General features: G+C 52.9%; 1 protein-coding gene across 7 annotated transcripts in view; it reads left to right on the forward strand.

Moving 5' to 3' along the window:
* The window catches only part of HERC2 (HECT and RLD domain containing E3 ubiquitin protein ligase 2), a 165,255-nt gene that overhangs the window by 120,755 nt on the left and 30,806 nt on the right, over positions 1-13,694 (forward strand). For all 7 annotated transcript variants that reach the window (XM_078864785.1, XM_078864787.1, XM_078864788.1 and 4 more), the window contains 2 exons: positions 12,216-12,377; positions 13,331-13,449. In XM_078864785.1, coding sequence (XP_078720911.1) covers positions 12,216-12,377; positions 13,331-13,449 — 281 coding nt within the window. The remainder of the gene's footprint in view (positions 1-12,215; positions 12,378-13,330; positions 13,450-13,694) is intronic.

The following is a 13,694-nucleotide window of genomic DNA, read 5'->3' on the forward strand; positions in this document are numbered from 1 at the left end:
ATGGTTCCCCTAGCAGGCACACTCGATCTGTGGGGGCAAAAAACACGACTGTTAAATTTTCACACTGTGATGTCCCCCCCCACCACAATGAGTGCAGTTACTGCTATAGAGTTGGTAGATACTACTATAGTCAATACATACTACATGTAGAGCAGGCAGGGTGATGGTGGGGGGGGGGGTTGCAGCCCAGCCCCAGCCGACCAAGGTGCCTCCTCGGCCGGCTGGGCAATCTAGGCGAGGCAGGCGGCACTCCGCGGGACTAGGCCTCACCATAGCACTTTGTATTGTTAGTAGTTACTGCTATAGAGTCGATAGATACTCTTATATAGTCGGTATATACGACCATAGAGTCGGTATATACTACTGTAGAGTAGGTAGATATAAATACTATAGAGTTCGTAGATACTACTATAGAGTCATTATAGAGTCTGTAGATACTACTACAGTCAGTCGATACTGCTATAGTCAGTATATACTACTGTAGCGTTAGTAGATACTTCTATCGTCAGTATATACTACTATAGTGATAGTAGATACTACTGTAATGCGGGCGTAAGCGACCTTCCGGAGGTGACGTCACGGGGGGTGGAGTCATGTGACGTGGGGGGAAGGTTCGGGGCTTTAAGCGGGTAAACCGGAAGGGGAAGTTAGTCGGGGTGTGAGCGGAAAAGAGTGAGGCCACGGGGGCGAGTGTGGAGAGGCCACGGGGGCGAGTGTGGAGAGGCCACGGGGGCGAGTGTGGAGAGGCCACGGGGGCGAGTGTGGAGAGGCCACGGGGGCGAGTGTGGAGAGGCCACGGGGGCGAGTGTGGAGAGGGGGGGCGCCGACGGCCATCGGGAGCCAACCCCGAAGATAAGAGGAAGCTGCGGAGTGGTGTGCAGCTGGGGAGGAGACAGCCAGGAGGGCTGCGTGTTAGAGGCAGCGGTGTGGCTGCCAGGAGGAGCTGCGGAGAGAGAGAGAGAGAGAGAGCAAGAAGCTGCGAGAGCTGCGGAGGGAGAAGAGCAGCAGCGAGTACAGCCGTTGGGGGGCTGTGTGAGAGAAACAGCAGCGGAGCTGCTGTTGTGGATCGGGCCGACATTGGAGTCAGCACCGTGGAGAAGCTACCGAGTAAAGACAGCCGTGTGGGTGTACAGCACGAACCGAATAATAAAGGACACTGAGCCAGACATCGTGGTCCAGAGTCGTTTATTACACTGGTGTCAGAAGTGAAACGGCTTGTCAAGACGGCTCGGAAGAAAGAATATTCCTGTGCCATCATCTGCTACATCATCCGACTTACGATTGAGACAGATGGCGCAGCTGGAGACCTGGAAAATCGTGCTGGCGAGACCGTGTGAGCTCACCACGCCGACGACGGCAGTGGGGAAAGCCGATGGTGGTCTGCAGGCCGACGCCTTGCCTGCGCTGCCAGCGCCATCTGCCACGTGGCACGAAGACGCCATCTTGAGCGTGGCAGGGGAGAAACGGCGGGAAGCCGCCATCTTGTCTTCACCGCGGCGGGGAGACGCCGCCATCTTCAACATCGCGGCGGAGAGGCAGCCTTGCGCTGCCATCTGGAGGTGCCGCGGGGAGAGCAGCCTGCTGTGAGCTGCTGTTTTGCGAGGGGGAGCTGCGAGGAGAGGACGACGACGCTACAGCTGCTGGGGCGGGAGCTCTCCCGTCCTGGCTCGGGTGCGTGACAAAGGAGCAGTCAAGTCGCCGAACGAGTTCTGCGAGACGACTCAAGTTGCCGCCCTGCCGTCCTCTTCTTGCTGCAGCCCGGGCGGGTCGTAACGATACGCAACCGGCCTTTACACACACCTCACCCATCTTTCGAGGGCCGGGTGGGGGCGATTTTGTTTTCTCTCATGACTCGATTGTGCGGAGCGCGGTTCGGACTGTGGGTATGTGTGTGTGATAACGATGAACGCGCTATCTGCTTGTTGCTCGGTGTCAATTAAAGTGTGTACGTGTGTTGAGAATGGACGGAGAGTATGCTGTGCTTGCTGAGTGTTAAATTGTGTGTGTGCGCTGCGGTGTGGAGTTGTTATATTGATGGCGAAGTTAATTATTAACTCGGGAGCGTCGGGTATCTTGCGCTGTATCATCTCGTGGGTTACCTTGTGCGATGGGCTTAATTGGAAAATATATATATTTTTTTTGGTGTATTGTGCTGCGAGGTGCTAGGTGCGATGTGGTTGTTGCAAGAGAGAGAATATTTGTGTTGTTGCTGCAATCTTACGACTGGATTAATGGTGTGTTGGTTACCTGCAGATCGGTTTGCTATTGTGCTTAAATGTGCGCGTGTGATCGCGATATGTTGACTGTATGTGCTGTTACACCGTTCTGTACGGTTATGGGGTGCGATGCATTGATTGACCATTGGGGTTGGGATGTTATTAATTGTGCGTACCTGTTGGAAATTGGTAACAAATTCGAGGGGGACCCTATTATTTGGTCGTATGGATGTTATGTACACGCGATTTTGTGTATATTATGGGTAACGGCGCTTTGTGAGAGAGAGAGCGCGCTTTGAGGGTGCGTGATGACGCCGTTGTGGGTGTCTCAAAGGTTAATGCTAATAGGACCGTAATTGGCGCCAAGTTGCGTCGCGTATTCGGTTGGTCGCATGCAGCCACGAGTTGCTTTGCGAGTTGGGTTGTGTAACCAATGTGTTTGGTAAAATATTGGTTAAAAATTCCCCGATATGACTGCTGCGCGCAGCAAGCTGGGGCTGTGCGTCTATCGTTGTTGGGATTGTTACAATAAGACGGGGGAAGCAATTTGTGACCCCCAGCAAAAGGGAAGCTGGGGTGCACGAATGGAGAAAACTGGCCACGTGTTCGCACGTTGGGCCGCCATTTTGCGCACACGCGGGGTATGGCGTCGATGCGCTTTGCGGAAAGGGCCGCCATTTTGAGTGCGCGCGAGATATTGCGCGAACGCGCTGGGCGAAGGGGGCCGCCATTTTGAGCGCGCGGGAAAAACCTCGGTGGGGCAAATATTCCATCTGTTATGCCTGCCATTGTTGATTGGGTGATGCAAGAGTGGTGGTCACGTTGGCCTATGGCTGATGGCTGACCTGACAGCCCGGAGGCGAAACCTCCGTGGTATGTCTTAAACTAATGGGCCGTGTGCTCATATGGCTCGGGGAGTCATGGTTCAGTTGTGCGGTGGCAGACTGAACCTGGTGTGCCGGGGGCTCACGGGATTTGGGTTAGGGCGTTATTGTCTCTATAAGAGAACATTACCCCATGGGGGGGGTCGTTGATATCTGGCCTTGCCGAGGGATTGATCTTCCCTTGGCTATAAAGCGTCAGACTATAAGAGGCTGGTGTGTGTCCATCGCTGATGGGATAGTAAGGGAGGAGCATGGCCGAGTGCTGCTCATCCCCGAAATGGCACTAGCCGAGAGTATGGTAAATGGATGTTGCCGTGGGTTGACGACCACGGTGAGGGTTACGGCGAGTTAAACGTTACCGCTGGGGAGCGTGGCTCTCCACGCGAGGGTGTGCGATTAGGGGTTTTGTTGGTTTGTTGAGAGTGACTGTGGGTACATGCTGTGTACGTCTGAGGTCTGTGCTGGTCCTCAAGGGAGGACTGCTGGTGGGTAAGAGCAGAAATTTTTTTGTTGTTGTTGTTTTCACGTGTAAATAATATTGCTGTTCAAATGTAAATACTGGGGCGTCCATCGCGGTTATTTGGGTAATTATTGGGGGTTTCTTAAGCGGCCCGGAATTACATCATCTCTATCCTGGGGCCGGGGGGCTGTCGTGTATGACATGCGGATGTGCGTTGTTGTGCTTTGCGTTGTTGTTGTTCTTGTTGTTACATTAAATGCTTAGTGTCCTTTAGGGGGGGAAGCTCGGTTCGCCGCATTACGATTTGCTATTGGTCAGCCGAGGTCGGCTGGGATTTTTCTACGGGGGAGGGTGGTGTAATGCGGGCGTAAGCGACCTTCCGGAGGTGACGTCACGGGGGGTGGAGTCATGTGACGTGGGGGGAAGGTTCGGGGCTTTAAGCGGGTAAACCGGAAGGGGAAGTTAGTCGGGGTGTGAGCGGAAAAGAGTGAGGCCACGGGGGCGAGTGTGGAGAGGCCACGGGGGCGAGTGTGGAGAGGCCACGGGGGCGAGTGTGGAGAGGCCACGGGGGCGAGTGTGGAGAGGCCACGGGGGCGAGTGTGGAGAGGCCACGGGGGCGAGTGTGGAGAGGGGGGGCGCCGACGGCCATCGGGAGCCAACCCCGAAGATAAGAGGAAGCTGCGGAGTGGTGTGCAGCTGGGGAGGAGACAGCCAGGAGGGCTGCGTGTTAGAGGCAGCGGTGTGGCTGCCAGGAGGAGCTGCGGAGAGAGAGAGAGAGAGCAAGAAGCTGCGAGAGCTGCGGAGGGAGAAGAGCAGCAGCGAGTACAGCCGTTGGGGGGCTGTGTGAGAGAAACAGCAGCGGAGCTGCTGTTGTGGATCGGGCCGACATTGGAGTCAGCACCGTGGAGAAGCTACCGAGTAAAGACAGCCGTGTGGGTGTACAGCACGAACCGAATAATAAAGGACACTGAGCCAGACATCGTGGTCCAGAGTCGTTTATTACACTACTATAGAGTTAGTAGATACTACTATAGAGTTATTATAGAGTCTGTAGATACTACTCCAGTCAGTAGAGTCTACTATAGTCAGTTTATACTGCTATCAAGTCGGTAGATACTACTATAGAGTTAGTAAATACTACTATAATCGGTATATACTACTCTAGTGATGGTAGATACTACTATCGTCAGAATATAGTAGTATCTAGTGACTCTACAGTAGTATATACTGACTATTGTAGTATCGACTGACTCTCCAGTAGTATAGAGTCAGTAGTAGAGTGATTAGATACTGCGATATAGTCGATGGATGCTATTATAAAGTCAGTAGATACTACTGTAGGGTCACTAGATACTACTATAGAGTCAATAGCTACTACTGTAGAGTTAGTAGATACAACTACGGTCAGTAAATACTACTACAGTCAGCAGATACCACTATTGTCAGTATATACTACTACAGAGTCAATAGATATAACTATAGATTCAGTAGAAACTACTATAGTCATTAGATACTACTGTAGAGTAATTATTTACTACTGTAGAGTTGGTTGATATTACTGTTGAGGTGTAAGTTCACTCGGACACAGGCTCACTGTTAAGGGCTACTGCCGGTTTATTAAACTGTTACCACACACAAAGGATTGCACCAGAGGTAGGTGCTTCTACAATGGGTCCTTCACGTGGACTGTCCCAGCCCCACTTAACTAATCGGCCTATTCTCTCTCAGCTCCCCACTGGTCGATCCCGGACGGGGGTTAATCCATCACCGTCCGGTCACCAGCGGCGAACCTTCTCACCCCGACCCCGGACGAGGGTCCCCGAGCCCGAGCGGCGCGTCCCCTGTTCCTCTCCGCTCCCCACAACGACCCCGCCCCTTGGCCCGGGGTCCCCCTTAAGTACCCTCCCCCTCTGGGTAACATGCCCGTCCCCCTACTCACTCTTTTCTGCCGATGACCTCACACAACCCGTAATGCCAGCACCCAACAATTGTTAATTAAGACCAACAAGAGAACGAGGTCCGGGGTGCCAATGCGGAGGTTATGTCTGAGACTGGGAAACAACACTGAAGACAGGCAGGACGGCGGGGGCGGGAAGGCCTCCTCCCCTGGGGTGGCTGTCTCCACGATGTCCGCAATTGCTGGCGGCCGGCCGGACGGCCCCCGATGGTCAGCGAAAACGAGTGGCCCTGGAGCGCGTGTGTGCTACAGGTCCGCTCCCACGGGCGGCATCTGGCCTCGGATCTGGCGAGACATCCGCTGGTCTAGGTCGCGTTGTCGTGGGCCCCATGGGCGGGACACCGCGACTTACTCGGAGAGGTTCTGTGGGCGTACAGACAGGTGGATTATTCTGCGTAGCGTCCCGTGCCAGCCGGCACGGCTCTTCGGACGCATCACAAACCGGCCGCTCCGTGAGTGGGGATGGACTAACCGAACGAGGTGGCACATACCTCTTTAACCTAGAGGGGTGGACTATCCAATGCCGGCGACCGAATCGAATGCGCACACAGTGGCCGGCGGGCCTCCATGACCTCAACGGGGCCTTGCCAAGGGCAGTGAAACTTAGGCGATGTACTGACGGGCACCTGCGGGCAATGGAGCCACGCCTTGTCTTCTGTCACCCATGGAACCCCCGACACCTGATGCCTTGGTAGGCGTTCGTTAGCCGCTTGCCGGCTGGCCGAATTGTTGATGGCCGCCTGTCGAGCATCGTGCAGTCTGTTGAGCGTGCCTCTCATTAACGCCGGCACCGCGGATTTCTTAAGAGATGGCTGCATACCCAATTGCACGTGCATCGGGGGCTCCGGTTCCCTCCCAAACATCAGATAAAAGGGTGAAAACCCCATTGAGGTATGAGGAGCCAGCCTATACGCGGCGAGGACGCCCGGAATCAGCAAGTCTTGACATCCCTTCACAAATAGCGAAACGTCACATTCCATGCCTGGCCAATAGTAGTCACGCTTGAAGGTCAACAACGTTTTGTGGACCCCAAGGTGCATCAACTTTTCATGAACCGACCTAGTTAGTCTCCCCCGTAGGACAACTGGAACGACCAGACAATATTTATCGAGCTCAGGGTTTCAGCGCATGAGTAGGCCGTCGTGTAGGGCAATGGGCGGAGTGGTCGGCTGAGAGGAGGATCGGCCATCAGGCCTAACCCGGCGCCGCAGCTTCAGCAGAGAGGTATCCTCCATCTGCAAGCGTGACCACTCCTCTCTTAGGATTGCTAAGCCGAAGTCGATGGCCAGAACTTCGGTCCTCGCTACCAACCGGGCCCCGACGCTACTCGTATCCCTACAGCGACTCGATCCCATCGAGCACGCACACCCGCTCTCAGGAGGCCGCCTAGACAGGCCATCGGCATTTCCGTGCTTAGTACCCTTCCTATGTATGACCTCGAATGAGTACTCCTGCAGCACCTCGAGCCACCGGGACAGCTGCCCTGAAGGCTGATCGATGCACAATTAATATTGTAGTGCCGCATGGTCCGTACGAACGGTAAACCGTCTACCGTACAAGTAGGGCCTATACAGTTGCACAAAAAACAATGGCCAATAGCTCTCTTCGGGTGACGCAATACTGCTGCTCAGTGGGCGACAACACTCGACTGCCAAATGCCACGACACGCTCAACGCCATCCACCACTTGGGCCAACACAGCCCCTATGGCCGAGTCGCTGGCGTCGGTGTCGAGCACAAAGGGCCGTGAGAAGTCCGGATATCCCAAGGTAGGTGCGTCCTCCAGGGATGTGCGGAGCGTGACAAAGGCCTCCTCCTCCTCTGTGCCCCAACGAAACTTCTGCCCTTTTGCGGTCAGCGCGTGGAGAGGCTTTGCGACCGTCACAAAATTTCGCACAAAGCGACGGTAGTAAGAAGCGAAGCCAACGAAGCTTTGAAGCTCGGCGACAGGTGTAAAAGTCGGCCATGTACGGACACAAGCTGTTTTCTCCGGGTCCGTGGCCACAGCTGACGCGCTAACAATATGGCCTAAATATCTAATGGAGGGCTGCAACAAATTGCATTTCTGGGGTTTGAATTTCAAGCCAGCCGCGTGCACTTTGGCGAAGACTGACTCAAGCCGCTGCATGTGTTCGTCAAACGTACAGTTGAAAACGAGATTCCCACTGGAGACCCATAGGAAGCCGATTAAAATGGAACAACCATTGAGGTGTACGGAACACGGTTTTGGGTTTGGAAGCCTCATCCAATGGCAATTGCCAAAAGCCCGAAAGCAAATCTAGGGTCGAAAAGAACCACGCGCCTGAGAGGGCGTCAAGCAAATCATCCATCCGAGGCAGGAGATAGGCATCTGCTACCGAAATCTTGTTCAATTTACGGAAATCGACGCAGAAACGGAGACTCCCATCCTGTTTCTTGACCAGAACGATAGGGGCTCCCAACGGGCTATTCGAAGGAGAGAACGTCCACCGCCAACATGTCATCCACGGCCAATCAGACATGCTCCTTCTCCCTATGGCTGAAGCGGTGGGAATTTAACAGAATGGGGGGCGCATTCCCTGTCTCTATGTGATGTTCTAGCAGGGACGTGCGGCCGATATTGAATTTGCCATGACTGAACACGTCGGAGAATTTAGCGATGAGTGTGTGAAGCTGCCTCCGCTCCTCGGGGGGACAGGAGAACATTCTCCTGACAGAACGCATCCACCCAGGACGTGTCGGACTTCACCTCGGGCAGCACAGCCGCCGCCACCCCCCCTCCGGTGTGGCCTCGACCGGCGGGAGGGCCGGGGACGCGTGCGCCACAACCGTGCCCGCAGGGACTGTTACCTGTGAAGGCCCCGCATTGAAAATTTGTAGAAATGGCTCTTGATTTTCTGCCACAACTGTAAGGGCACCCACCAGGGAGGGTGTCCGTGAGAAATAGTTGGAGGGCGTTAGGCCCGCCTCCAGCGTCCGCAATTTTAAGTTCCCACGCAGCCTCAAGGGTATTAGCATCTGTGATCCCGGCGGGATGGTCACAGAATCCGTAGCCAAAGCATGAACACTGGCCGCAAGAGGGGTCAACATCGTCAACTCCACGCAACCTGGTCGATGAGTATTTTAATGGGCATTTTGGCCAGGAAGTCCGTGCCTAAAAGGCGTTGCACTGCCAGCGTCCTAGAGACCGAGACGGGCCCTTCCAGTTCAATGTCCCCGACCCGAAATGGAGGCCACAATATGGCCCCACTATACCCAGACTGCCTCCATTTGCGGCAACACATGCCCCCTGTACAGGCCTCAGTCGACCAATGCTGCGTGGTAGCAACCCAAAAATACGTTCTGATATAATGGTGGCCAACGCCCCCGTGTCCATCAAAATGCGAACCTCCACCCCTGGGATGTAACAGGCGACCGCGGAGGAACCCGCCGCGGCCGCCACCACACAATGCGTGAGCGCAGCCCACTGACGGCCCCGCCTGAGCCAACCTGATACCGGCGGCGAGCGATCACAACATGTTACAGAACTTTCAGAGGTGACCCAGTGAACATGAGTCCTATCCCCACTAGGTGCCTGAGGTGGAGGGAGCGGCCAGTAGGCTGATGTGTCGCGACTTGCCTGCGGCCCCGAGGAAGACGCCCACGTAGAAGCAGAAGAAGATGAGGAGCCGCCGAAGGTCCCTGGAGTGCTGCAGCAGCCCACAGCGATGTGGCCCACTCGACTATAGTGTAAACAGACGGTGGATGGCGATCGCTGCAGAATGGACGACCTCGCCGCGGGTCCAGTCGTCGGCCTCTGGCGCCTCTCCCCCATTGGTCACGTGCAGCAAAGGCGGCGAAGTGGTCCTCGTCCCGCGGCGTGACGGTCATCGCTGTACTCGGGACCGCCGCACACGCCGTAACCCCGGGTGGATGGCGCAGGCTGAGGTGCGCTTGAATATTTTGCGTCTTTGCCTCCTCCCGCCGCCGCAACAGGAACTTTTGGCGTGCGCTAGAGGGTGGCTCGAAGATGGCCGCCATCTGAGCGTACGCCATAGCGTTGCCCTGTCCGCGGGCTGGATGGAATTAAATGCCGCCAGAGCCGTCGGGAGAGCTCTAAGCGCTCCTCCATGGGCCACCCAACGGAGATGTAAGCCGCATCAAAGCGGTCACAGAAGAACGCCCAATCACCTGCAGCAGCGATGAAAGGGCGCACGGCAGGCAGGCGACGTAAGAATGCAGAGCCGGAACCAAGGGCCGGCAGATGCGCACCCGAAATAACCCGAACCGGCATCGCCAGAGCCGGAGCAATGGCGTCCGGTTGCTGAGTCGCAGCCAAAATGGTGGCCGAATCCCGTGTTGCGCCGACCGGAAAATTGGCGCCAAAATCCGACATGGCGGGAAGCGCTCGCTCTCGCTCCAAAAGTGCGATGATTGCACGCGGCTGGGCACCCACCTTCGACATAACAGCGGCGAGCTGCGCGGTCGTCTGCAGCAGCTGTCCGAACTGGGAGGTGAGTAGGTCCTAGCTCTCCCGCGATGATGATGAAGTGGTCGTAGCCACCACCTCCACCCCGGCCAGTTGGCCGGCCTCCCCAGATCGCATCTCCGGGGCCTCGGGCTCCGGGGACGTTGTGGGCGCCTCCTCGGAACTCTCCTCGTCCTCCGACCTCTCTACCGGATGGTACTTGCGCTTGGGCGCCGACTTGGACATGATGGTATAGGTTCGTAACCACTTCTGACTCCAGTTGTTGAGGTGTAAGATGACTTGGAGACAGGCTCACTGTAAGGGCTACTGCCGGTTTATTAAACTGTTACCACACACACAGGATTGCACCAGAGGTAGGTGCTTCTCCACTGGGTCTTTCCCGTGGACCGTCCCAGCCCCACTTAACTAATCGGTCTATTCTCTCTCGGCTCCCCACTGGTCGACCCCGGACGGGGGTTAATCCATCACCGTCCGGTCACCAGCGGCGAACCTTCTCACTCCGACCCCGGACGAGGGTCCCCGAGCGGCGCGTCCTCTGTTCCTCTCCGCTCCCCACAACGACCCCGCCCCTCGGCCCGGGGTCCCCCTTAAGTACCCTCTGGGTAACATGACGTCCCGCTATGACGTCATCCCACTCTTTCCTGCCGATGACCTCATCCCACTACTCCTCTACACTACTATAGAGTGAGTAGATACTACTGTATAGTTCGTAGATACTACTACTGTCAGTAGATACTACTACAGGCAGTAGATACTACTGTAGAGTTAGTGGTTACTACTATAGTCAGTGAATGCTACTATAGTCAGTAGTCGCTACAATAGCTTTGGTAGATTCTACTATAGAGTCAGATAATATTAGTCACTAGTGACCACTATAGTCAGTATATACTGCTGCAGAGTTGGTAGATACAACTATAGAGTTAGTAGATACTGCTATAGTCAGCATATACTGCTATAGAGTCTGCAAATACTACTATGGAGTGAGTAGTTACTACTATAGTCAGTAGATACTACTATCGGATCAGTAGATACTACTACGGTCAGTAATTACTACAGTCAGTAGATACTACTATACAGTTAGTAGCTACTACTGTGCTCTGTAGATAGTATTGTTCAGTCAGTGGATACAACTACAGAGTCAGTAGATACTACTATAGAGTCAGTAGATACTACTATAGAGTCAGTAGATACTACTATAGAGTCAGTAGATACTACTATAGAGTCAGTAGATACTACTATAGAGTCAGTAGATACTACTATAGAGTCAGTAGATACTACTATAGAGTCAGTAGATACTACTATAGAGTCAGTAGATACTACTATAGAGTCAGTAGATACTACTATAGAGTCAGTAGATACTACTATAGAGTCAGTAGATACTACTATAGAGTCAGTAGATACTACTATAGAGTCAGTAGATACTACTATAGAGTCAGTAGATACTACTATAGAGTCAGTAGATACTACTATAGAGTCAGTAGATACTACTATAGAGTCAGTAGATACTACTATAGAGTCAGTAGATACTACTATAGAGTCAGTAGATACTACTATAGAGTCAGTGGATACAACTACAGAGTCAGTAGATACGACTGTAGTGCCAGAAACTCCAATAAAGTTACTAGATACTACTCAATCTATTGTATGTAGGGTGTGTAGATATATATGCCTACGTGGCGATAACAAAAAAATGTTGAGGGTGGGGCGGTGGACAATTTTTGAAAGCCTTTTGGATAAACTATTTACCTCCCACTTTCTATAACTTTTTGGACTTTTGCAAGCCGCTTATAATTTTGTTAACGGACAAATGGACAAACGTAACGCTGGGCTTTCACAATAGCTTAGTATTTGTGTATGTTTATGTTATGTTTTTAAGAGAAGACAAGTTTTTAAATATATTTTTCCTCCGGGCAATACCGGGTACTTCACGCTAGTTGTTCTATAAACTGTTTACTTTTTTTATTTGTTTTACATTTTCCATGGCAATTCCTTTGAAACTGTGATGTATAACTGAATATTAATGAAATCAAACTGAATATGCACCTTTAACCCAGTGCTTCTTTGCAAGTGTTCATTGGGAATGCATATTTTTTTTAATAGAATTACAGATGTAATAATTTTACAAGCTACATTACACGAAGGCTATATAATACAAGTTTAAGAATAAATTGCGTATATATAATAAAAATTGTCTATCAAACCGATTATACCTGCTTATCACGCTGTATTGCCGCTGCCCCCGTTGCCTCTAGGGCCCAAAGACTTCCTGCTGTCGGACCGCTGCATTCTGTCTACGCCTTCCATGGACCTGGTCACCTGCCTCCTGGACTTCCGCCTGGACTTCAGCACCACCAAGAGCATCATGCCACGCCTCGCCGCGTCGCTGGCCGCGTGCGCCCAGCTCAGCGCACTGGGTAGGACGCCTCTCCACTGCGCACGTGGCCCTTCCAGTGCCGCGGGGGTCATCGGCGCCGCGGGGGTTGTTTGCGCCGCGGGAGTCGTTGGCGCCGCTGGCGTCGTCGCTGCTCGACGAACGGCACTGCTTGACCCCGCTCCCTTCCCCCTGTTTACCTTGTCATCTACCGCGCTTAATCCTTTGTCTTGGGCGATGAATGGCGTAATTTTCATTCGGCAGGAAATATTCAATGTTTTTCTGTTCACAAAATTCACAGGCAATTTGACCTATTGAAACAATAAATATGAAAGAGCGGAATCCAGTAGGATTTGGACAATTTTACTTTTAACTTCCACAATGTAATGGGATGATGGGGTCATGGATAAGTGGGTTAGCAGGCACTAGGAGCAATGATTTGAGGAGCACATTGTATGCAGTCCATAAGCCGCAATCCTCGAGCCCGAATCTTAGCAAGCAAACCCGAATCACTCTCTGCTTCCATATCGCTCAAGTCCAAACGATGAATGTTGCCATCACAAAGTCAAGACGTTAAGTACTGTGATGGCAAAGTAAACCCCTGACCGCACTGCACGCTCGTGGATTTCCTTTTGAATGCAACAAGCTATTGTCTGAGTCACTTGGGTCAGATTCATTTTCACGTATATTGAATGTTATGTTCTGTTGTATGGCCTATGAAGAGCTACTATTAGAAATTAATTCCTGATTTAGCCAATCCATATTTTTGTCTGAGAGTTGGTAAAATGCAGACACCTGCTTACATGTATATTTAGGCAGTGTGAGGTTACATGGTCCATTTTTGAAGTTCTGAGCCACGGTTGCACACAGGAAAGAGTCTCTGATTTTTCTATCTACATCTTTTGCGTCGTCATTGTGTGCGATGCCCGTGCGGCTGAGAGCTGGCGCTAACGGAATCTGCGTCCCTCTCTCCGTGTGCCGTGATGCTGTGTGCAGCTGCGCCTCACCGCATGTGGGCCCTGCAGAGGCTGCGCAAGCTGCTCACCACGGAGTTCGGCCAGTCCATCAATGTCAACGTGCTCCTGGGAGAGCAAGCGGACATGGGCCGTGCTCTGGTTGGTTTCAGTGTCTCTGTGCTGCCTTACAGGCCACCAGCTTGAATGTCGTATACCAATACCAATCTTTGCCTTCATATGGCATTGCTTAAATACCGCAGCAACTCAAGGGCCTTGCATCACACCAAATCTCATCTTAACCCTTTCCCGTTACGAGATATCTGCAAGTTGCAGTGTTGTGTGTCCGGTTCAGGTTGTGTGTCCGGTTCACCCCTAAATCTCGCAACGCGCAAGTGGTTTGGCGG

The sequence above is a fragment of the Lampetra fluviatilis genome, chromosome 19 (genome assembly GCF_964198595.1).
Source record: "Lampetra fluviatilis chromosome 19, kcLamFluv1.1, whole genome shotgun sequence".
NCBI lineage: Eukaryota > Metazoa > Chordata > Hyperoartia > Petromyzontiformes > Petromyzontidae > Lampetra > Lampetra fluviatilis.